Source organism: Microtus pennsylvanicus, chromosome 4, assembly GCF_037038515.1.
Source record: "Microtus pennsylvanicus isolate mMicPen1 chromosome 4, mMicPen1.hap1, whole genome shotgun sequence".
NCBI classification, from domain to species: Eukaryota; Metazoa; Chordata; class Mammalia; order Rodentia; family Cricetidae; genus Microtus; species Microtus pennsylvanicus.
This window is the reverse complement of record NC_134582.1, coordinates 122,098,832-122,124,145: the sequence shown is the minus strand read 5'-3', so window position 1 is coordinate 122,124,145 and position 25,314 is coordinate 122,098,832. Positions and strand designations below refer to the sequence as shown.

Here is a 25,314-nt window from a genome sequence, read left to right as displayed (position 1 = left end):
ATGTTTTTAAGCAACTTATACCACTGTGTTTCAAGTGGATAATTTCCCACAATTACAGAATTAAATAAGTTGGCAATACGGGTTGAATAGCTAACATGGCTGAATTTTGTGAATTTTAAGATTATATATACCAGAATAATTTCAGATTTTGCCAGTAGTATACACAACTCCAGGGAGCAGTCACTCTCAGAATGTAACTGGGCACACACTTATAATGCAGGTTCTAGATTTTGAATTAACCTGGTATTTCTAATCCATCCTACAATGATTTCTATACGGAAATCCTCCATAAACCCATTACAAAGCCTATAGTCTGTCTTTTAAACAGCAAATAACTCAACCTAGCAGGTAGGTCACATGAGCTCTCGATTCCGCAGTTGTAATTCAGCTAAGGGCTTTTCCCGACTAGAGTCACCGACCTTTTCTATTAGAGAAAGCAAGCATTTTCACCTCCAACAGACTGCCAAGATAGGACTTTATTATACAATGTGTAAAGCTACGGCTCCGTAACTTGAAGGCTTTATTAAGGAAGAAAGTAGGAAAAGGATGACTTAATACAAACTCCACTCTGAGCCTTTCTAGATTTTTCACTGCCAGACATGCTGCACGACATGAAATCCCAGCAAAAGCAACCGACACAGAGGCAGAAAACACCAGAGAGGCACACAGGTTCTTTTTTTCTTTTTTTGAAGTATTTTATACTATATTAAAAAACTCATAAAATAAAAAAGGGATCCATCAACATATATCTCAGAAGTCCATCCAAGAGTCTCAGTGTCCAACAGCCATGGAGGCTGACGCCTGTGTCATTGCTCAGTCTGCAGCTTGTGTAAGGATCACAGAGGTGACTTTAGGTTACAATCAAACTTGTTCCGCCAGATCCAAGACCCTGAATTTATCCAAATTGTAGAAACATGCTTTAACCACCCGTCCACCAAAATACCTCCCATTCAGATCCACAACAGCTAAAAAGCAAACAAAAAGACAATCAGTTAATACCAGTATCCTGGAAGACATCAAAACAAACAGTAACATTAACATTTGTTAAATTCTTTAAAATAAACAGCATACCTTTAATTGCTGATTCAACTCTCTCAAATTCTAAAAATATCCGTACTGCTTCATCATCAGGGGCACCAGGAATCTAGAACGGAAAAGCCCATAGGAGTAAAGCTGTGTGTCTGTGCACATGCTTTAATTATGTGTGTGCGCGCATGCACACACATACACATGACAAAAGTGGTCAACCATCAAGGAAATAAATATAAATTGCTCATGTAAAAAATGTACTAATCCTTTCTGAGGGGCTGAGGACACATATCTGAAGCTAATCAATGCAGTCTTTGACTTCCTGGAGGAAGCTGCCCATGGCAGCTAGCATGCAATCAAGTGATCACACATCAGCAAACAACAGGATGAAGCAGCGGCGGCAGCAGCAGCAGAAACTTTAGCGACAGACAGAGCCATTACTCCAGTTGCCTTCACATAGGTCTGCATTTTCTCTAGCTTTGTTTAGCTTTTCAAGCCTTCCATAATATGGTCCCACTCCATGTATGTAAGCAGAACTCCCCAACTAATTCCGAGTCCTCCTGTTGCCTCCGTCTAAACACCCCCTCCCACTCCCCCTATCAAAGCTTAGCTCACACCTCTTTGTTCACAAGCCTTCACTTGTTTTTGTTGACCCCATTCTCAAGATCTGTACTTACAGCCAACACTACTAGGTCTCCTATTATTTTTTATTTTATTTTTTTAATATTTATTTATTATTTATTATGTATACAATAGTATATCTGCATGTATGCCGAAGGCCAGAAGAGGGCACCAGACCTTATTACAGATGGTTGTGAGCCACCACGTGGTTGCTGGGAATTGAACTCAGGACCTTTGGAAGAGTGGGCAATGCTCTTAACCACTGAGCCATCTCTCCAGCCCCTCCTATTATTTTTTTTTTAAGATTTATTTTATATCGTGTTCTGCCTTCATGTATGCCTGCATGACAGAAGAGGATATCAGATCTCATTATAGACATTGTGAGCTACAATGTGGTTGCTGGGAATTGAACTCGGGACCTCTGGAAGAGCAGTCAAATGCTCTTAACCTCGGAGTCACATCTCCAGCCCCATGTCTACTATTTTATATTTCCTGCTTATTTGTTATGTGCTGTCTCTTCAACTGAACATATTCCTAAAACTACAACACAGAATGGGCTCCATGAGAGGCCCTAGATACTTATAAAATGATGTAATAAAACATTCACATTATACTACCAAATAAAATCTACTTTTTTTTTTTACAATTAAAACTAATACACAGCTGGAAGTGGTGGTGCACGCCTTTAATCCTGGCATCTGGGAGGCAGAAGCAGGCAGATCTCTATGATCTCAATGCGAGCCTGGTCTACAAAGCAAGATTTTGTCTTAAAAACAACCAACCAACCATGAAATAACAGCAAACTAACACATATGAGAAATATAACTAATACGCATTGGCTTCTGTAGTTAAGACAATGTTACTGGGCCAATGCCAGTACTACTTGTGGAAGGGAATTTATAACCTGCCAATTGTAAGTTCTATCAAAAGGAAATCTTCCTACCTCAAATATCACACATTTCCCAACTTTGCCGTATTTTTCACATTCTTCCTTAGTTTCAACTTCTAAGTCTTCATCGACTTCTCCTGCACCAACCATGTTCTATACAGAAACAGAGAAACAATTAAATACCAAACATAATCCACAAATGTGTAAGGTTTCAGAAATAACATTTTCTTTCATATCGGCAAATGTTCTTTCCCTCCAGCCGCCCAGTAGCAGAACCTTGCACATGCTAGGAAGTACTCTAACCCTGAACCACATTCCAGATATGGGTATGTTCGTCCCCAAACATTAAACTCTGCCCCTCAAGTACCCAAAGCTGGCATTTCTGCAAACATACACGAAGCTTTGAAAAGTGCTATAAGACTAGTACATGGAACAACACCTAAGAGGATGTTCCAGAAAATTTCAACACTTTCAATTAATCATTTCCTACAGTTTCAATGTCACACTTTACACTTTAGATTATTTAGAGGATAATCTAAAACCCATCTGTACAGATCTGCCCAAAGGCATTCATTATCTGCAAAAATATCATTTTCAGTATTCTTTTCAAAAGTTCATTGATTTTTATATGGATGAGCATTTTGCTTAAATGTATGTCTGTGTACCATGTGAGTGCCTTGTGCCTTAACCAGAAGGGGAATCCCCTCAAACTGGACAGGTGTGAACCATCATATGAGTGCTGGGAAGCAAACCTGGGTTCCATGCTCTTAATCTCTGCACCACTGCTCCAACCCATATTTTTAGTATTCTTTGGGGGGAGGGGAAGGGAGAGCAATCAAATCAAGTGTTTATTGAGGGCCTGTTACGCGCTAAATATCATTCAGGGTACTTGGGACACATCAGAGAATAAAACAAGGAGCTTTGCCCTTGTGGAGCATACAGTATACCATTTATTACCACTTTACCTGCATACTGCTTGAGACCCTGGGCAAGTCAATATTCTTAACTCTTAGGTTATCAGCAGAACTTTATGAAAGACCATAGAGACAGGTAGACTGGGGTGATGCAGAATCAAGGGGGACAGGTTTCTTTACTTCTTACCCTCAGCAGGACCACTTTAGTAGGGCACTTAAGTATTTCAGTTAATGGATTTGAATCCGACTTCTTGGATGCATCTGTATCAAAACATATCATCAGACACTATACTGGTTAACTGTTCTTTTTTTAAAAAAAATATTTATTATGTATACAATATTCTGTCTGCGTGTATGCCTACAGGCAAGAGGGCACCAGATCTCATTACAGACAGTTGTGAGCCACAGTGTGGTTGCTGGGAATTGAACTTCGGACCTTTGGAAGAACAGGCAATGCTCTTAACCACTGAGCCATCTCTCCAGCCCCCTATTGGTTAATTGTTGCAGCACAATAAAGAATTACCTAGAAGGGCCTCTGAGAATGTCTGTGAGATTTCTCAAGACAGGGTTTCTCTGTGTAGCCCTGGCTGTCCTCGAACTTAAGAAATTCTCCTGCATCTGCCTCCTGAGTGAGATATTACCTTAATTATAAATTATATTTATTAATATGGGAAGGCTTCTGGGGTTTGGGGGCCTAGACTATACCATGCTGGGAAAAGTAAACTAAAATTAGTTGACATGCACTAGTTCATTGCTCTCCTCTCCCAACTACACATTATGTGACTAGCTGCTTCAAGTTCCTGCTGTCAGCCCTCAGTAATAAACTGTAACCTGGAATTGAGCCAAATAAACCCTCTCATGAGTTTCTTGTCAGTGTATTTTACCACAGCAAGGGAAAATGAAACTGATGTGGGATTCCCCTCTGTATGCTGGGAATAAGTTTTATTACCATTGGTTAATAAAGAAGCTGCTTTTGTCCAATAGCTTAGGTGTTTTCTCAGCTAGCTCTTAAAACCTTTTTTTGTTTTGCTTTTTTGTTTTTTCGAGACAGGGTTTCTCTGTAGCTTTGGTTCCTGTCCGGGAACTAGCTCTTATAGACCAGGCTGGCCTTGAAATCCCAGAGATCCGCCTGCCTCTGTGCTGGGATTAAAGGCGTGCGCCACCACCGCCCAGTTTGGCTCTTACATCTTAAATTAACCCATTTCTATTAATCTGTGTATCACCATGAGGCTGTGGCCCACCAGTAAGGTTCCAGTGTCTTTCTCCTTAGGCAGCCACATGGCATCTCCCTGACTCCGCCTTCTTTCTCCCTGCATTCAGTTTAGTTTTCCTGCCTAGCTCTATTTTGCCCTGCCATAGGCCAAACTGATGATAATAGAACATTTTCACAGCATACAGAGGCGAATCCCACATCATGAAACTAAGACAGAAGTGTTAGAACTGAGTCCCATCACATGACTAATTCAATTACTATAGCAATTTTATTATTTGTGCCCTCAAGTCATCTATAAAAGCATCTATGTAACCAGTCCCTGCAATAAAAATTTTTTTCTTTGAAATATGCTTTTATGTTATTTTCTGGCTTCTACCATTACCTACCATCTTTTGCTCATTTCATTTGCTAAAGGGCTGGCAGAACATACAGATTATAAATTTACTGGGAGCCCTTGTCCTGGAGTAGCAGTTTAAGGTTGCTGGCCCAGACACTTAATTATCTAGCCATTAGCTAACTTCCTTTAGATACCTTTGTAAACTGGGGTAACTGTTGTTTTTACAGCCAGTACTCAGCATTCAGGCAACTGGCTGCTGCTGTGCCATAAATTAATAGGGCTGCCAGATGAGTTGTAACTTCGTATCTTAGGGAAGGAAATTCAGATAAGTCGACTTATATGAAAAAAAAAACCACTTTTTTAAACTTAAAACGCTAAGATATATGTCTCATTCCTATTTTCTATACATACAGAACAAATTATAAAAATCAAATGAAAATAAAATAACAACTAGGTACTACAAAGCAACAAATGAATGATCAGTAAGTGAACCAAAAGCCACATCTATCCCGGTAGAGCAAAAAACTGTGACGATCCACTGAAGATGTGGGTACAGCAGACACCGAATATTTATCATCAAGCTGTGGAGATTCTTTGCCTAACCAAAGCAGCTGGGAAACTTTGCTTCTACAAGCATATTTATCTCTGCTTTGGTTCTAAAGAAAATAAAGATGAGTCTCAAGCCTTCCTGGTGTCATAAGACAGAGGTGGGAAACATGCCATAACTAGAAATCACCGTGCACCAAAAGGGAAGGTGCACCTTCCCTCTGGGCTGAAGGACACACAGTGCTCTGTGAACTTACCTTGAGACTCGCCCTTCTCCGTTGCATCACCCACAATGATCTTGCCGCCCCGCTTGCTGGTCTTCTCCACCGATAATGCAGTACTCAGGCCTTGCTCATGTTTCCCCAGCCCCTGGCCTTCCCGGAAGCCATACTTCTGCATGATCTTATGAGCCACTGTGCCACTGAGGAAAGGAAAAGGATCCTTATAATTTATGCCACTGACGTCAGAGCACATTGGATCTATGGCAGCAACACCCTGGCCAGAAACAGTGTGTATACCACACGGGCTTCAAGACACACAATTAGTAGTGGCTTCTAGATGGAAGCTATGGGGATGCCCAGGACAGGAGAAATATAAAAAGCGGTTAACTACAACCGAGATAGTCTGAGTTATCTCTGTGGGAAGTGACAGCTTTCATCACGTTAAGAAATAACTGTGTCTCTGTGAGCTCCCTACCTGCAATGCCACCTCGCTTAAGACCATTTAGAAATCTGGCCTGTCAAACTCTAAGTATGAGGTTTCAGATAAAAGAGATTGTATTTTTCATGGCATAGCAGAAGCTACACTGAAAGAGCCTTAGAAAGCATCTACTAAACAGACAGGAAGTAAAACAAGGCCAAGGCTAGATGATTAGTTTAAGGTCACAAAGCAAGAAAGCATCTGAAATGCTTTTTTCCAGGTGTTACGGCACAAAAGGAACTGGATTCTCGGTCTGCTGCGTTCTGTAAGAGGGCACAATTTTCTCCTAGTATCCCAGGGTCTCAAGGGTGCTGCCAGTGACACCATCTGCTTGGCTTTGGATCACAAAGCCCAGCTTCCACCAGTCTGCTGTAATTCCTTTCAGTTTTCTTTTGAACAAGCTATTCCAGGGCAAAACAAACTACTATAACTATACCATGCTGGATCTTTTTTTAAGTTAAAAATCCGATTCTTATTTAAATGACAATCAAACAAAACGCCAATTTTTCAGGTGTGCAGGAAGGACGAAAACCAGAAGCATGCCCCGTTATCTTCCCCTCCAGTGAGACGAGGCACTGTTGGGCAAGACAGTCGTCCTGGAGCTGCACTAAATCTGCACTGCTGATTGTAATGTGTGGTACCAGAAGTTGAGACCAGCATGACTAAAGAAAGAATTTTCATTTTTGAAAAGTTCTCCCATTGCATGAGGCTAGTCAGCTCTTAGAACCTTCATTAGTACCTCCTGAGGGCCCTCAGAACCAGTTACACACAGTAGCCACTTAGTGGGACTCCACACCTGATGCCTCACTAGTAGCATTTCTACTGCAAGCAGCATCCTGTTAAACAGCATGGAACAAATAATTTAGGGCAACGCCACTGGAGCAGCACTAGAGCTAAGACAAAATACAGTGGCACACACATGCGACCCTAACATCAGCACTCCAGATTCTGAGGCAGGCGGCAGGAGGACAATGAGTTTGAGGTCAACCCGGGCTATATAAGGAGATTTTACTCTAGAATCAACAAATAAAATTCACCAGTCTTACTCAAATGTCAATGTTTGCTTGTTTTTCAAGACAGGGTTTCTCTGTAGCTTTGGAGCCTGTGTTGGACCTCACTCTGTAGACCAGGCTGGTCTTACAGAGATCTGCTTGTGTCTGCCTCCTGAGTGCTGGAATTAAAGGCGTGAGCCACCACCTCCTGACTCAAAAGTCCATCTTAAAATTCATTTTTTCATACTATGACAAATACATGTCTATACAGTTAGACTGACTGGAGTTTTTCGTTTTGAGGGGGCGTGGTTAGGGCGAAAGCCTAAGACTAGCACACAGCAGACAAGCCTTCCACCACCACGCTCCACCTCCAGCCTAAATAGTTCCTTAAAACCAAAGGTGTAAAACCACAATCTAAGGCAAATGACTCATTTCTTCAGGAAAACCCTGTGCCCCTCCTCCTTTGGAGATAAGCCGAACCACCTCTAATTCCTATAAGCCTATCTATTTGCACATTATGAAAAACAGTGTAATTATCAGAAACTTCTTCTATATATAGAAATAATGTGTCTAAACCAACTTGTACTAGAGGGCTGCTTATACTAGTGAGCTGGAAAACGCTCAACATGATTTGAACACTAATCCTATACAGAGCAACATGTAACCAGTGTCTTCATTTTCAAATGAGTTCCGTCTACAGAAAAGAGTGACAAACACTTCATATGTTTTTCATTCTCACTGTGTAGCCCAGGCTAACCTGAAAATCACAATCCTCTGCTCTGCACTTCCAAAGGACCGTGTCACACCCATCTGCCCACCCCGCCCCTATCTCATTAATTACCCCATGTTGGCAAGGAAGGAGTTGCTGGGACCAGTTGGAGATCTTGGTCTATCCGGCTCCTCATACACTGGGGGAGGAATAGCAGCTTTGGAAGACTGTGATCGAGGTCTTGAGTCCTCTTCATAAGGAAAATCTCGGGGTACTATTGGAGAAAAGTAAAGTAGGCTCCATAAAAAACAAAAACTAACCAACCAAACAAAACAACAACAACCAAGAAAAAACAAAAAAGAAAACCCCACCAAAACCCAAAGCTTCACTAGCTTCAACTGTTCATCTTGAACTGATTTAACCTACATTTTGTTCTCTCTCTTAAAAAAAAAAAACCCCACTGTCCCCCTTTCAGCATATTTCAGCAGTCTTCCCAGACAGTATGAATTGTTCTGCGATGACTTTTCAGATGCATTTGTTTATATATGTGTATGCCCGAGTGTATGTAAGGACAAGTGACATACCCATTAAAGCACCGGCTTAGATGACAACTCTTGCTTGGCTGCAGGGTTTCTGTATGCGCCAAGGAAATGCAATGCAACTCTCATTTGAGTCCCACGGCAGAGACTCTTAACTCAGCTAGCTGCACAGACTACAGAAAACATCTCTGAGATCAGGACCATATTTAGCTGTTTTTTAACCCAGTTGCATATTAGCATCAACAGGAAGCTTTAAAGACATATTGGCATAGGACCCGCCTCTCAAAAACAGTTTGTTGTTTGTCAGGTGTTTTGTCTGTTTGAACAATATATGTGTATGTGTGTATGTATGTATGTATACATATATATATATATGTGTGTGTGTACATATTTATTTAACGATATTCTAATCTCTACAGTTATCAGGTATAATACAGGCAAAACACTCATATACATAAGATTAATAAATATTTTTAAAAGATTACTGATGACTTTTAATTTTATTTGTTTTATTTATTTATTTTTATTTTATGTGTGTGAGTGCTTTGCCTGTATTTATTCCTATTTACCATGTGTCTGCACATCCGATGCCCATGAAGGACAGAAGAAGGTATCAGATTCCCCGGAACCGAAGTTATAGATGGTTATTAGCCACTATGTGAGTGCTGGGAATCAAACCTGGGTCCTCTGGAAGAGCAGCTAGTGCTTCTAAGTGCTGAGTCATCTCTGCCGGCCTAGCCATTTATTTTTGTTTTATGTTTGTTTGTTTTGAGACAGGGTTTCTCTGTAGCTTTGGAGCCTGTCCTGAAACTAGCTCTTGTAGACCAGGCTGGCCTCGAACTCACAAAGATCCACCTGTCTCTGCCTCCTGAGTGCTGGGATTAAAGGCGTGCACCACCACTGCTAGGCGCCATTTATTTTTAATGATAGATTAGGTATGGGTTAGCACAAAGCATAGGACAAAGCCCAACAATGCAACCCAGATGTTAGATGTTAGAGGAGAATCGGCAGTGGGTGGGCATGCTTTAGCCACGTACTTATGTAGACATAGACAAATAAATACTACTCAGTAACCAAAAATAATGGAATTTTTTTAAAACAAGAAAAATACTGCCTCCTTGTGAAAGGTCACAAAATACAACAGACTCTAAACTCTGAGATACAAAATTTATTACCTATTTGTGATTTTTGAGACAGGTCTCACTCTATAGCACAAGGTAGCCTGGAAATGCACTATATAGCACAGGCTGGCCTCGAATGAGTACTTCCTGCTGGGTAATGGGCATGAGCAACTACTGCTTTTACTAACTTCAAAGGAACCTCACACAAACATGAAATCTTGATAACAACAAACAGTAAACATCAATTTATCTTCCTGCACTTACAGGGCTGGAGAGATGGCTCAATGGTTAAGAGCACTGACTGCTCTTCCAGAAGATCTGAGTTCAATTTCCAGCACCTACATGGCAGCTCACAACTGTCTGTAACTCCAAGCTCTAACACCCTCACACGGACGCATGCAGGCAAAACATCAATGTACATAAAAAGTAAATTTAAAAACAAATCTGCACCCAGATCCTGGTATTAAAAAATTCCGAGTGGTGGCACATGTGTTAATCCCAGCACTCAGAAGGCAGAGGCAAGTCAACACAGTTCCAGGCCAGCCAGTACTACACAGTTGAGACCCTGTTGCAAAACAAAGCAAAGCTCCCTAGTGTAGCAGGCAGCAAGGCCACCGTAACTTCAGGCACAAGGCTGCTTTGCTTTAAACTTGGGAAACCAGAGATTCACACGTGGAATATCCATGGTCCATAAATAAGATAAGAAAAGAAGAAAGAAATGTACATACACTCCTTGTCTTTCTCTACAAGAGAAGTAGGTGGGGCGATGGCAGCTCCTCCCATACCTGTGAAAACATGAGCACAGAGATGAAAGGACAGCACGCTTACAAGAACTACTGTTCGGCTCGTGCCATCTTGTCCCTCACAGCAGCAGACTAGCAATTACACGTCTAAAGCTGGTATCAGGCTAAGCAGCGCAAGTCCTAACGGAGTAGCTATTAACAATTGGCAGCTTCTGGGGAGTGTTTAGGAGAATGATGTCACCGGCCTCACACCCAGAGTCCAGTGGGGCAGCATATTAGACTGGACTAAAGGGTTACTTATTCTTCTTAAGGAAGACACGACAAAGCTGGAAGAGGACAGGGAAGCAGGGGTTAAGCTGGGAGGGTGAGAGGTGAATACAATCAAAACACATCCTATTCATGCATGAAATTCTCTAATAATAAACACATATTAGAAAATGTAGATGATACCCAAGCACAATTATTTTTCAAAAGGCATTTAGGAACCCCAGAATGTAGTCATCAAGTGTTTTTTAAGGAAAAAGCAAGACCCCACAGAATTAGCACATCGACTTGGCACCTGTTTATTTATAGTCTTATTCTGGATTCATAAACCTGTAAAAGTTCAGAGTGGACTATCTATGAAAACAGTATAAACCAAAAGCTGCTATGGAACGTGGACTGGTGGGAATAGAGAGCACCCCCTCTCATCCCCTGCGATGACCCAAACGAACGTGAAATAAACCATGTCTCAAATAAAAGGAAAAGCAAAGCCTGGGACAGTGCTGAGTCTAAAGTGTGCTTATCTCTGTTTATGCCTTACTTCTTTTCCTCCGCTCTCGCTCATAATCTTCATCTTCATCAGAATCTGGGTCTGGTCGTCTTGAAAACCCGCTGGCTTCATGCCTGTCTTTACGCCTCCTGTAATAACAAAATAATGAACGTTTATCACAGACAAATTAATATAGAAAAGCTATAATTAATTTATTATAGAAAATTAATATAAACAAAGCTTAAATGTCATTGTGACTTCCTCTTGGCAAAAGAAAAAAACGAAAGATGTTCTTTGAGAATAAATTGTTAAATTATGTATATATGCTGGTGATGGATACAACAGAAAAAAGTCAAAAGAAAAAATGAATACGTTTAACAGATACATGAGGGAAAAATTTTGATATCTAACTTTTTATTTTAAGGCATATGCATATACAGTTTAATGATTTCAATTTTCTAGGCTACACATTCACTCATAAAAATCACTTACCCAATAAATAAGAAATACCATATGAGCATAGAATGCATATTAATTAAATATTTTAAGAAGCTATGTATGGTGGCACATGTCTTTAATGCCAGCACTCAGAAAGTACAGGCAAACAGATCTTTTTGAGTCTGAAGTCAGCTTGGTATATATAGTGAGTTCCAGGCCAGTCAGAGCTACACAATGAGACACTTGGCTTAAAAAAAAAAAGAAAGAAAGAAAGAAAGAAAGAAAGAAAGAAAGAAAGAAAGAAAGAAAAGAAAAAAAAGAGAGAGGGAAAAAAATTAAGAAATAAATACTATTGCCTATACTTTTAAAAAGTAAATGAAAAATACATGTACTTTCACCTGGCTCAAAAATAGGAAAGAGAGCCAGGTGTGGTGGTGCATGCCTTTAATCCCAGAACACGGGAGGCATAGGCCGAGTTCCAAGCCAGACTGGTCTACAGACTGAGTTCTAGGACAGCCAACACCACACAGAGAAACCCTGCCTCAAAAAACCAAAACATAGTAAAGGAATAACACTGAAATACTGTAAATTGTTTTGATTCTAACGGTCACAGGCCTGGAAACAACTTCAACGTGGGTTTTCTCTTGTGTTTTGATTTTCAGACAGTGTCTCACGTAGCCCTGGCTAGCCTTGAATTATGTATGTCGGATTACAGGAACTTAGAATTACTATTAGAATTGGAATTACTTTCTAATTCACGCAAAGTCTACACTTTAGATTTTCAGGGTCTATAAATAAATTTTCTCAAGTGCATTTTCACAGGAGGATGGAACAATTAGAAATTTTTAAAACCACGTAAACGCCTGCTGATTGAAACCATAACCCCACTGCTGGGTGCACAGCACTGCAGAGTGAGAGCTCAGCTGGCGAACGCTAGAGGCAACACCGAAATGCGCTCATCTTCTAACGCACATTAGCTGCAGGACATGTGCTCCCGCACCAAGAGGAAACTTACTTTTCTCTTTCTTCTATTTCCTTCTGTCGTTCCAGCTCCCGCTGCCTCTGGCGCTCTTCTCTCTGGCGCTTCACTACCTTCTCATAATCATTAGGAAACATGGGGTCATACTCATCAGCTAAGGGGATCAGAACTTCCCCTGCAGAGAACCCACTGGGAACAGGGTCCTGAGGAAGAAAAACACCCAAGTGAATACCATCTTCATATCCTGCAGAATCAGGAATCCCAGAATCAAGGTCAGAGGATGATGAAAGAGAGGTCTTCCAGATTATCTTATATTTCCTAGGTGAGTAAATAATTCATAGCAAACTACATCTCACCAGGTGGCAGCACAACCTGGCAACCAAGCAAATGCTTAATTATTCATAGAAAAGCACCATACAACTTAAAGACTAAAACAGTCCATGAACATAATCATTGTTTAAGTGAGTTTTAGACTACCCAGTCACCATTTAAATGACATCTGCAGAAAAATACATGTGAAAATGGATTACCATTTTCCAGACCTCTCTTGCTCCCTCACAGAGCCACAAACTAGAGAAATAGTCAATGGTGACCATGAACAACCATCAATCGCCTGCCTCCCTGCAGCCTTGTCCTATTAAAGACATAAAGTATTACACTCAACTTTTTATTTTTAACGCTTTTCTCTAAACTAAGCTCTAACACTGTTAATAGACAACAATTAGAAACAACCATATAAACTGGGCGATGGTGGCGCATGCCTTTAATCCCAGCACTTGGGAGGCAGAGGCAGGCGGATCTCTGTGAGTTCGAGACCAGCCTGGTCTACAAGAGCTAGTTCCAGGACAGGCTCCAAAGCCACAGAGAAACCCTGTCTCGAAAAACCAAAAGAAACCATATAGTCTACGTTAATAGAATTAAATTACAGGTAATCTACACAAGGCAATACACCAAAGCCATTAAAAATGACCATACAGGTGTTGGAAATATGCCTTAACTGCACTGACTGCTTGCTCTTCCAAACGACCCAAGTTTGATTTCCATCACCCACATGGTGGCTCACTACCATCTGTAACTTCAGTCCCAGGGAATGGGTCTCCATAGCAACAGGTACACATGCAGCACAGGCAAAACACTCATACATATAAAAATATTTTTAAATGACCACATAGTTCTGCACTTTTGACAAAGATGGCTGAACACTCACTGAGGTACTAAGAAAAGCAAATTAGAGAACAGAAGGCAGAACTCCTGTAAGAAAGTCTAAACTTATGTAACTTTTAATGACTGGAGAGTATGATTGAAAAGACACCTGCTTTTTTTTTTTTTGGCCCATCTTTCATTCCTGATGTTTCCGTAATAAAATATTTTAGCTAATGTAGGTTCTGATTGTGATAAAGTAAAACTTGAGTTGGAAATGACACCAATGGCCTATTGAGAAGCCTCTTGTGTGGGGCTGGAGATGGGGCAGTGGTTCAGAATGCTCACTGCTCCACCAGAGGACCAGCATTTGGTTCCCAGCACCCACACCAGGGTGTCCACAAATGCCTAACTCCAGCCCCAAGAGATCTAATGTCCCCTCTGGCCTCCATGGGTACCAGCACATACATGTACACACACACACACACACACACACACACACACACACACACACACACACACACACTCACAAATAAAGTAAATCTTAAAAAAAGTAGAGGAATATATGTGCAAAATAAAGAAAACAGGCTACAGGCATGTGCAGGCTTACCTTCAGCCCGGCTGCTACATGAGGTGGCGTGTCTACAATCTGCCGGTCATCGGAGGAGCCTCCTCGCTTGAGGTCAATGACTGGGGCAAGGACTGTACTTTGTTTTGTCCGTTGGCTCTGACATCAGAAACAAGAAAAACACACCAAAGTTCCAAATTAAAATTCATTCTACTTGGAATACAGACACTTTTTCTGGTCTTAACACACTTCTGGCTGTTATAAAATCATAGTCTTAAAACAGTAACAGTCTCTCTCTTTCTCTTTTTGGTTTCTGAGACAGGGTTTCTCTGGGGCTTTGGAGCCTGTCCTGGAACTAGCTCTTGTAGTCCAGGCTGGCCTCAAACTCACAGAGATCCGCCTGCTTCTGCCTCCCGAGTGCTGGGATTAAAGGCGTGTGCCACCACTGCCTGGCCGCTTCATCCTTCTTGATCCTTTTAAAAAGCAAAGATGTCCTCTACTTCCCTATAAAGTTTATAGTAAATGTGACCACATTCTGGTTAGCCTTAAACTGACAGGGATCCATCCACCTCTCTGCCTCTGGAGTACAAGCTACTACCCTACTTCTTTTAGTATGACCTTACTCTAACTAACTAAAATTACTTATGAACTTACTTGGGTGTGTATGCATGTGTGTTTACATGCAAATACCACACTGTTTATATGCAGGTCAGAGGACACCTGGAGAGACTAGGGTCTCTCCTTCCACCACAGGGGTTCTAGTCAAAATCAGGTCATCAGGCTTGACTTACTGAGCCATCTCACCATCTTCGAAGTGCATGTTAAATAGCTGGTCTTTGTTTTGTTTTTTTTAAACAAAGACCTGGCAGTTTCTGAAAGGGACTTCTGATCTGTCAGTGTCCCTCTTTCCTGGCACATCACCATCTTAGCTTTTCCTCGGGATATTGGTCTCACAGATGCTGCTTATTTTAGACTGCCTAGTTAACTTACACCTCTGTGCTCTGGCATCTCTCAAACCCGGTCAGATTCATGATAAAGTTTGTAGGCAAGAATGTCTCACGGTGAGCTGCTTGAACTACATCAAGTTCTCAGGTAGCTAAGAGGCCATGGCTGAGCAAATGGAATGATGGTGATCACAAAAGTTTAACTTCCCATTTTCACAATTTAAAGTGGCACAAACTTTCTTATCAGGAAGTCTGAGCTCTCCAGACTTTAACAGTGCTTTAATCAAAAAACATGTCATGCAGGTATCATGAAAACTGCAACATAAACCCTAAAGTTTCCATAACAGGGGTTAAAATCATCTATATGCTCATTTTAAAATTTAACAGGTATTTTCAGAAATGAAATATACAAATAAAATCACAGCTTCATCTTTCAGATACAAGTAAAATTTTTCTCTACCAAATATTTTTACAAGTTTGGTTAGTATTCTGAGATACTTCCTGGAGCACAAGAGAACCAACATGGGTAGCTTTACTTCCCCGTGGTGCACGCCTTTAATCCCAGCACTCAGGAGGCAGAGGCAGGTCGATCTCTGTGAGTTCGAGGCCAGCCTGGTCTACAAGAGCTAGTTCCGGGACAGGAACCAAAAAGCTACAGAGAAACCCTGTCTCGAAAATTAAAAAAAAAAAAAAAAAAAGAAAAGAGATAATTTTTAAAGTAATGTTCCATTTTGACTGATGTAAAATCTACTTGCAATCTCCAGATATTTGCTAAAAGAAGACAATAAAGTATCTGGATAACTGGGTGTAGTGTCACATGTAGACGAATGGATCCCTGAGTTCCAGGACAGTCAGGGCTACACAGAGAAACTCTGCCTTGAAAAACATGAAGTGTACATATACATATATACATACATACATACATACATACATACATATATATATCAATAAGCAAAAGTAAACATAAACGTAAAAGACTGAGGCGATGAGGCAGAAAACGGCTAACAGCCTAGATTTCATATGAAAATATTTTCTTCTTCCTAAACAGCAACTTTTTTTTTTTATTTTTGAGACAGGGTTTCTCCGTAGCTTTTTTTTTTTAATTTTTTTTTTTTTTTTTTTTGGATTTTTCAAGACAGGGCTTCTCCGTAGCTTTGGTTCCTGTCCTGGAACTAGCTCTTGTAGACCAGGCTGGCCTCGAACTCACAGAGATCCACCTACCTCTGCCTCCCAAGTGCTGGGATTAAAGGCGTGCACCACTGCCCGGCCTAAACAGCAACTTTTAAAAAGTAACTTTGTATTTTCACACACACATACAAATGTTATTTAAAAACAAAAAACCCCCAAAACCAACATGGGCTGGGCAGTGGTGGTACACACCTTCAATCCCAGCACTTGGGGGAGAAAAGGCAGGAGGATCTCTGAGTTAGAGGCCAGCCCAGTCTACAGAGTGAGTTCCAGGACAGCCAGGGCCACAAAGTGAAACCTTGTCTCAAAAAAAAAAAAAAAAGCAAAAACAACAAAAAACAAAACCAACATGATCCAGAAGTTACATTATAGTTTTTAATGCATGCATTTCTTAAAACATTTTCCAATTCTACCTTTATAAGGTGTTTTAAAATGTATTTAGTGGAGCCGGGTGGTGGCGGAACAATACTTAGGAAGCAAAGGCAGGTGGATCTCAGTGAGTTGGAGGCCAGCCTGATCTACAAAGCGAGTTCCAGGAGAGCCAGGACAGTAACATAGAGAAACCCTGTCTGGGGGAGGGTGGGTGGGTGAGGGAAGAGCATTAGTGGCCAGAATGGTAGTACAGGTCTTTGATGCCAGCACTTGGGAGGCAGAGGCAGGCAGTCTGGACTACATACTGAGATCCAGGACAGCCAGGGCTACACAAAGAAACCCTGTCTCGAAAAAGAGACAAAGTAAAAGAACAAAAAAGTCTTCACATATACTACTAGGTTTTATGACATTTCAAACACATACATAATGTATTCCATCATATTCATCTCTCAATCCCATTACCTTCTCCCATACTTACTGGTTCCCTCCTCTTCTAAGCTATGTATAAGCTGGTTTTGAACCTATATATTTGAACCTTTAGTTCATAAATAGATTTATGAACTCGCAGATACAGAAAATGACAAATTAGACACAGCTTAAAAATCAGTTATATATACTCTACAGAACTGGCTTCTTTTAGAAGGTAGGGTCTCACTGTGTAGCCAGGCTGGTCTCAAACTTCTGGGCATTCCTCCTGCCTCAGTCTCACAAATTCTGCGATCAAAGGCATGTATAGGTGTTTTTATCTGTTAAAGACCATTTCGGGGGAGGGAGGTGCTAGGGATTGAACCTTGACCCATACAAGCTAGGCAAGCACTCTACCACTGATACACACACGTGTATGTATGTATGCACGCATGTATGTATGTATGTATGTACACATATACATACATACATACACAATTTTAATTTTTGAGTGTTTTGCCTGTATATATGTCTATGTACCACATGCATGACCCTGGAACTGGAGTTAGAGATGTTTGTGAGATGCTTACTGTGGGTGCTGGCACCTGAACTCATGTTCACTACAAGCGCATTAAGTGCTCTTAACCGATGAGCCATCTCTCCAGTGCCCAATGGAATCACTTTTTAGCAATCCTTCAGTGTCTACTTTCAAAGTATTTTTCTAACCCCTCCACACCCTTTTGAGAGAGTCTCATGCTATACACAAACTGACACTCCCACCTCAGCCTGCAAGCGCTGGGATTACAGGGTTGTGTACCATGTTCAGCTTCAACCTTTATTCCCTCTTTAAGGAGCCACAATAAAGATACAGTAAATACTATTTGTGTGTTTATACTTCATAAAAGAGTAAGGTCTTTACTTAAGAAACATTAAACAATGAGCAAAGTATTCTCATTCCTAAAATATACTGAATATTTTAGTTAAGAAACACCCAGTTCACAATTATACCTTCTATATTTTAAATTTTGTGGTGGCCCACACCTTTAATCCCAGCACTTGGGAGGTAGAGGTGGATTTTTGTGAATCTGAGGCCAGCCTGGTCTACAGAGCCAGCTTCAGGCCACATATTGAGATCCTGTCTAAAAAACAAAAACAGAAGCAAAGAAATAGTTGAATTATTTAAAAGACAATGCTCATGTCTAATACATATACAACACAGACTAGAGGAATTCCTACCTATGACTATACATGTTGGAATGTTCACAAATAATGGAGCCCTCTGTGATATGCACTGTGATCTGATTATTCTATTAAGCTGCTCCCATGTTTTCTACAATAAAAACTTGCAGGATGTTACCTAACAATGTACATTCCTGGGACCCAGCCTTGAACCAGAACTATCAGAATATTAGGACTCTGGCTATGAAAGCATCTGAAACAAGTTCTCAGTCTCTGACATGCGCAAGTCTAAAGCCAGCCTCATGGCTAGGTGTTGAGAGCACTGCTTCTCTTCACTCCTACCCTCCCAAGAGCCAGGAGAACAAAACAATCTCAGCTCTCCATCCTGTCCCCATTCACTAATTTATATTTACCCAACAAGGAGGCTAAAGAGCAAGCATAAACCAAAGTATTCTTAAGGAACTTGCTTAGTGGATTTTCCTACTCCTGCTCTGGGCCCGAGTTTACCTTTGCTTGAGTGAGAGCTGCCTTCTTCACCTGAAGCTGGGACTGCAGAAGCTTGAAGTTTTTGGACCAGCCTTCAGTTTTTGAGTCACTGGTCTCCACTCCCAGGTCATCATATAGGGACATCTTTTTGGTTTAATGCTGAAAGAAAGGAAGGTCAGAGACTAAATAATGTGAAACAGGAACAAGTCTTGAACATCTGTGTTAAACAGCTGCACCATGGACCCCTAACATCACAAATGCAGGGTTCTTTCTAACATGCAAAACTATACCCATGCACTATTTTAAACAATCTTCTAGAATTCATTTTTCTTTTAAGACTGGTTCTCATGTAGCTCAGGTTGGCTTTGAAATCATCAATAAGGCTGGCTTTGAATTTGTGATTCTCCGGCCTATACCTTCTGAGTGCTGGGAAATGCCACTGTCCAGTCTAGAATTAATTTCTTCATCTAAAAGACTGTGGTGAAGTGACTCACGAGTAAAACAGTTCTAGAACAGACAATGAACGAGGATGGAAGCTCTACATCCGGGCATTTTAAGACTAATCCAATTTTACAACTGTTCATCTCAATGGCAGAAAGTAGAAGTCTTATAAAAGCAGCAGCTTGTAGTCTGGATAAGCATAGGCAGCTGCTCTTTTATAAGGACAACATGCAAACCAGGTGTGGGGGTGCAGACTGGTGGATCTAGAACACAATGTCACCTAAGCTACAGAAGGAGTTTGAGGTTAGCCTAGGGCACGAGACCGTGTCCTAAATAAACGGAGGGAAGAGTAATGGAGGGGCTCTCCCTTAAGCGCTCCTGCTCATCAGCATCGAGCTGTGGGCTTCGGGTAGAGCGAGGGTGGCAGACAGCAGAGCACACGGAAGCCATGGGATTGATCCCCAGCTCTTAGAAGATACAGGCAGGAGGATCAGAGGTTCATGGTCATCCTTGACTATATACTGAGTTCTAGGCCAGCTTGCACTACACCAAATCCTATCTCAAAGAAAAAAAAACTTTTCTTAAAAAAGTCAAGAAGTTGAGCAATAATGAGTACATTTGCCACCTGCCCTAGGTTTGCTTTCTATTGTGACAAACGCCATGACCTAAAGCAACCTGGGGAGGGAAGGGTTGGCTTACATGTCCCATCAGAGTCCATCACTGAGAGAAGTCAAGGCAGGAACTCAAGCAGGGCAGAAACATGGAGAGAGGAACTGAAGCAGAGACCACAGAGTACAGCTTATTGGCTGTTCTACTTGCTATCTTATACAACCCAGGACCACCTGCCAAGGGGTGGAAACACCCACAAAGGTCTGGGACCATTCTCATCTATCATTAACGCAGGCCAATCTGATGGAGGCAATTTCTGAATCAAAGTTCCCTCTTCCCATATGACTCTAGCTTGTATCAAGCTGTCAAAAATTCCAACCAAACAACAACAAAACACTGCCACAGAAGTGCACACTTACAAATAGCTAAAATAATAATGTATTTGTATTACATTTGTTTTGCCACAGGTACTCTCACTAGGAAGCTAAGGAATTTGAGTTCCAAATCAGCCTGTGCCATATAGCAATTTAAAAATAAAAATTAAAGAGGGAGCACTTGGTATGGAGACAGGAGTGAACCAACACCAGCAAACACTGGTATATCACCCTATTCAAAGCGTCAACTCTGACACAGGTATCGTCATAAATTTTAGGGTTAAAAATAAACTCAAACACTGTGGAGGATCTCAGCATCCAGCAACGCCCTTTCACCTGAAAATTTCTATTTAATACACACTACCCCCCCCCCACTTCATTCTCTCTCACAGTCTGTCTCTTCCTCCCTCCCTCTTTTCCCAGTCTGAGATAGAGTCTATGTAGCTCTAGCTGGTCTGAAACAGACCAGGTTGGACTCAAACTCAGATCCTCTGCCTCCCAAGTGCCGAGATAAAAGGCAGGTACCAAGACTCAAGACTAATGCACTCTTCTGAGTTAAAGCGTTTTTGTGAATCTACTGTGATTTCATCTCACTTCTCTGAACTGAAGACTCTACTGACAATTCCATCTGATCTGACTAGCTCCTCTTTGCCTTAAAAAGCACTTTAAGTATTAGAAACTGATGTCTCTCCACCATCTGGCAGTTTTTTGTAACAGCTCATAAAGTTATACCTTTATACCTCAGTAGATATGAAGACTGTTCTGATGTTCTGGTTTTCACTGACCCGGACTGTCACAGTAGAGCACATGCCACCCCACATATACGTACCCATGACTTCAACCACAACTACTACAAGTTCCCGTGAATTCATCAACTAAAACAGAACACAGGGTCAGGAAAAGGAGTCACTTGACTCCTCAGTCATCCATGTGATTTTCCCTGAACCTTGTTCAATTACTCCCTTGGTTTTTAACGTTAAATAATTTTGCTTGCAAAGGATCTATTCCTTTTAAGGTGTACATATTTATATTTTAGCGATTTTAGACATTTATGAATATACCATAGGCTAGTCATTAGTCTCCCTACAAACACCTAGCAAACACTAAAGTTAACAAATACATTAACAAGATTCTGCCAAGATCCAAACCTAAAATGTTTTGGTATCACTAATATAATACATTTAGTTCATGGAGTCTGATGCCAGCTAATAAAAAGCAGCACTTTCCAATATTTAGACATACCATAAGAACTGAGATTCAAATAACAATATAAACAGAAGTTGGCCTTTATAATGTAAAATGTGTTTACTGAATGCATGTGTGTTGAATGCACGCAGAACTATAAACATCTGAGATTACAGCCCTTCGCCGCCATGCTTGGCCATTCATTGTCTTTGAGTGCTGTAAATACACATATACATTCGGAGGTCACAGATGGACACTGAGTGTCTTCTATTGTCACTCTCCATTCACCTTATTCTTGAGACAGGGTCTCTTCTCAAACATGTAACTCACAGATTTGGCAAGACTAGCTAGTTAGTATGGTCCAGGGGACCTCCTGTTTTGGCTTCCTCAGAGCTAGGATTATAGGCTGCACTTCTATGGAGACATTTTAACACAGGTGATGGGGATCTCAACTTAGCGTCTCTTGTTTACCCAACAGCAATTTACTAAGCCATCTCCCCAACCCTTAGTTCACTTTTTATGGTAATGTTACCCTTTTTGGTTAGCCCACTAATATTAGTTCTCTAAATTCTAGAGGAACAGAACTTACAGAATGAATGAAAACACACACACACTAGATGGCTTATAGGCGGTGGTCCAGCTAATCCAACAATGGCTGTGTACAAACTGAAGCTTCAAGAATCCAGTAGCTGTCCATGAAGTTGAATGTCTCAGTTAGTCTTCAGTACCAGATGTAGTCAAGTTGATAGCCAAGAGCAACCATCACAAGCCTACCCCTTGTCAATTTGACACACAATCATGCCTTGTATACAGTACTTCATGATGCCTTTTACAGAATTACTTATTCCCCTCTATCTGCAGCTACTCCATTTTTGACAGTTTAAATTTCCCATCAAAGTTATACCAAAATACCATAGGCTAGAGCCTATCAAAATCAAAGTAATTAGAGACATTTGCAACCCAAGCACACAGCATAACAGGTTCCCCCACTATTCTCAAAGACTTGTAGACTTATTACTAAACTGTTCCCTGCTGGAAAGTTGTGAAAAAGTGTCATGGCGTTTCATTTGTATTTTAACAAGGCTCTCCTGAGACGGGAAAGCAAAGCAGCCAGCCACTGCCTCTTACCTCAACCTCAGTTGGAAAATGGTGATCCTATGTCCAGGAGACCTCAGAATGAGACTGTGGCTATAAGCTATCTCCTCCTGTTTTATAATCCTGTCTAGTGCTGGGATTAAAGGCGTGCACTGCCCGGTTTATATGACAAACTAGAGTGGCTGCTGGGATTAAAGGTGTGTGTTACCAGTGCCTGGTCTGTAAGGCTGACCAGTGGGGCTAACGCTTTACTTATTAAAATACAAATGAAATGCCACTACAAAAAGGTCATGTACAGGGTAAAATATGTGACAACAAATAAGGGGTCAATAAGAATCCACATGGTAGGAGAAAAGGGACTCCTGCAGGCTGTTCTCTGATTTCCACTTGTGGCTTCTCCTTGAACCCCTAATCTTCCTGCCTGCACCTCCCAAGCACTGGCGTTCAAGGCATGAACCACCACCCGGGAATAGACTATTCATTTTTTTTTTGTTTTTTATTTTTCAAGACAGGGTTTCTCTGTGGCTTTGGAGCCTGTCCTGGAATTAGCTCTTGTAGACCAGGCTGGTCTCGAACTCACAGTGATCCGCCTGCCTCTGCCTCCCGAGTGCTGGTATTAAAGGGCCACCACTGCCCGGCTTAGACTATTCATATTTACTATAATTAGTTATCCCGAAATGCTTACAGCTCATCCCAGCATAAATGTGCGCACTGTATTGCATGGTTTCAAATCCCTCTTAACTGACTTAAACTGCAGAATACTCGACGGTGTTTCGTGTTGTTGCTTTTCCCACTTCTGCACTTTTAATAAACTCCCTCCAAAACAGAATAAACATCAGCTCCTCTTCCAGGTCTTTTCAGATTGTCCTCCGGGTCTTCAGATCAACCCAGGCCTGGGTTTTCAAGCCCGCTTCGTCGAGCTCTAACTCCTGGAGAAGTACCTCACTGAACTTGAAGCACGCATTCTAGCCCAAGCAAACGAAGTCCAAAAACCAGAGGATGAACACGAGCGCTCAAACTCCCCGTAGCACAGAGCTGAAGATGCCGGATTTACAACTGCCTCTACCTGTCGAGGCGAGACGTCGTCCTCAACCCTTACTTCTGGGGCCCAGGAAGGAAACGAGCTTCCTGAGGCCTGACACACTCCGGGTTACTGGGGTCTGGCGACCCAACAACTAGGTCTGGGCATGGGCCATGAAGAGGAGGAAGGTACGGTGTTTAGTGTCAAGGCGATCAAGACAGGTGGAGGGGAGATCAGAGTGGCCCGGCGGAGCACGGCAGGCAGAAGAGGCCCGCAGCGGAGGGCCGGGAACCCCTGGGCAGCTCGGGGGGCCGCGCCCGCATCCCCGTGCCCCTCACGGCGCGGCCTAGAGCCGCGGCCTCGCGTCCCCATCCGTGGAGGCGCGCTCACCCAAGTCTCCGTTCCGGATCAGACCGCCTGCCCGGGGCCGCCACGGTGCTACTCACCCGGCCTTCCGAGACGATTCTGCCCATGGGCCACGGCGGCGGCAGCGCGGAGCCCGGCCGCCCTGCGCGGAAGCCCGCCGACCGCCGGTGCCCACCGCGGCGCCGACCCTCCGCCGATTCCGCAGGGTGAGCCACCGCGCGGGGTGAGAGAGCGGAGGCTGCCGGGAGCACACGACTGCGCCTGCGCGTGACTCGCGGCAGCAAAGCGGAGCTGCCCGGCTCGCACTGCACCCTGCTGACGGGAGGACTACACTGCACCTCCCCTCTGCCTGCCTGTTATTTCACCAGGAGATGTCGCTATTGGTGCAAGGTTTTGAAATCCCATAGGGTTCATGACTTTTGAGTAAGAGCGATGAGAATCCCCTATTAGGCTTTAGTTATTCATTCCCAACTATTCCTTTCTATACTAAAAGCTGAGAATGAATCTGTGTAGGCGATATGTTGCAGAATAGCATTGAAGAACATGCTGAGATTAGGGCCTCAGAAGAGAATAAAAGATGCAAAAGACCAAAGGAGGGTCAGAGAAACCCTGGCTTTGTGTAAACGTGTTTTCAACAGCTTTAGTTGGGTGCAAAAATTATTTCAAACTGATAAAATTGGAGGATTAGATGGACCTCAGCACAAATGAACACACTAAATTGACAGTCAACTAAAATACGATATACAAGAAAATGCTCAAAGAATTCTGAAAGTTTGGAAACTGGAAATGATGTGTCACTTTATGGCAGATTAAAAAAGAAATCAGCAACACTGCAGGTCTATTTCTGGACAAAAGTTTTAAATGAATTTTTTTGGGGGGCGCGCTTTCGAGACAGGGTTTCTTTGGAGCCTGTCCTGGAACTAGCTCTTGTAGACCAGGCTGGCCTCGAACTTACAAAGATCCACCTGCCTCTGCCTCCCGAGGGCTGGGATTAAAGGCGTGCACCACCACTGCTCGGTTTAAATAAAATTTTATAAATACAATTTTATTTATTTATTTATTTATTTTGGATTTTCGAGACAGGATTTCTCCGTAGCTTTTTGGTTCCTGTCCTGGAACTAGCTCTTCTAGACTAGGCTGGCCTCGAACTCATAGAGATCCGCCTGCCTCTGCCTCCCGAGTGCTGGGATTAAAGGCGTGCGCCACCACTGCCCGGCAAATACAATTCTTAATGAAAGAAAAAAGTGGGAAATAGTTGGGATTTTGCTTTTACTGGGCCTGAGAGAGCAGCCTCTTCCAGGGTACCTTGGTTAACTGTCCATCCCATGTTCACAACCATCTGTAACTCCAGTCCCAGGTGATCCAGGGGCCTCTGTGAGCAACCAGCACACAGGTGGCACAAAGACTTACATGCAGACCAC

General features: G+C 42.1%; 1 protein-coding gene across 1 annotated transcript; it reads right to left on the bottom strand.

The window, feature by feature from the left end:
* Nucleotides 1–458: 458 nt before the first annotated feature.
* On the bottom strand, nucleotides 459–24,142 carry Rbm17 (RNA binding motif protein 17). The gene is made up of 12 exons (XM_075970324.1): nucleotides 23,974–24,142; nucleotides 18,824–18,961; nucleotides 14,271–14,387; nucleotides 12,557–12,723; nucleotides 11,155–11,252; nucleotides 10,338–10,394; nucleotides 8,082–8,223; nucleotides 5,807–5,970; nucleotides 3,641–3,714; nucleotides 2,594–2,692; nucleotides 1,072–1,144; nucleotides 459–965 (listed from the first exon to the last, which is right to left on the bottom strand). Exons 2-12 carry the CDS (start codon nucleotides 18,944–18,946, stop codon nucleotides 862–864), a joined length of 1,218 nt encoding a protein of 405 aa, XP_075826439.1. The 5' UTR covers nucleotides 18,947–18,961; nucleotides 23,974–24,142; the 3' UTR covers nucleotides 459–861.
* Nucleotides 24,143–25,314: the final 1,172 nt, after the last annotated feature.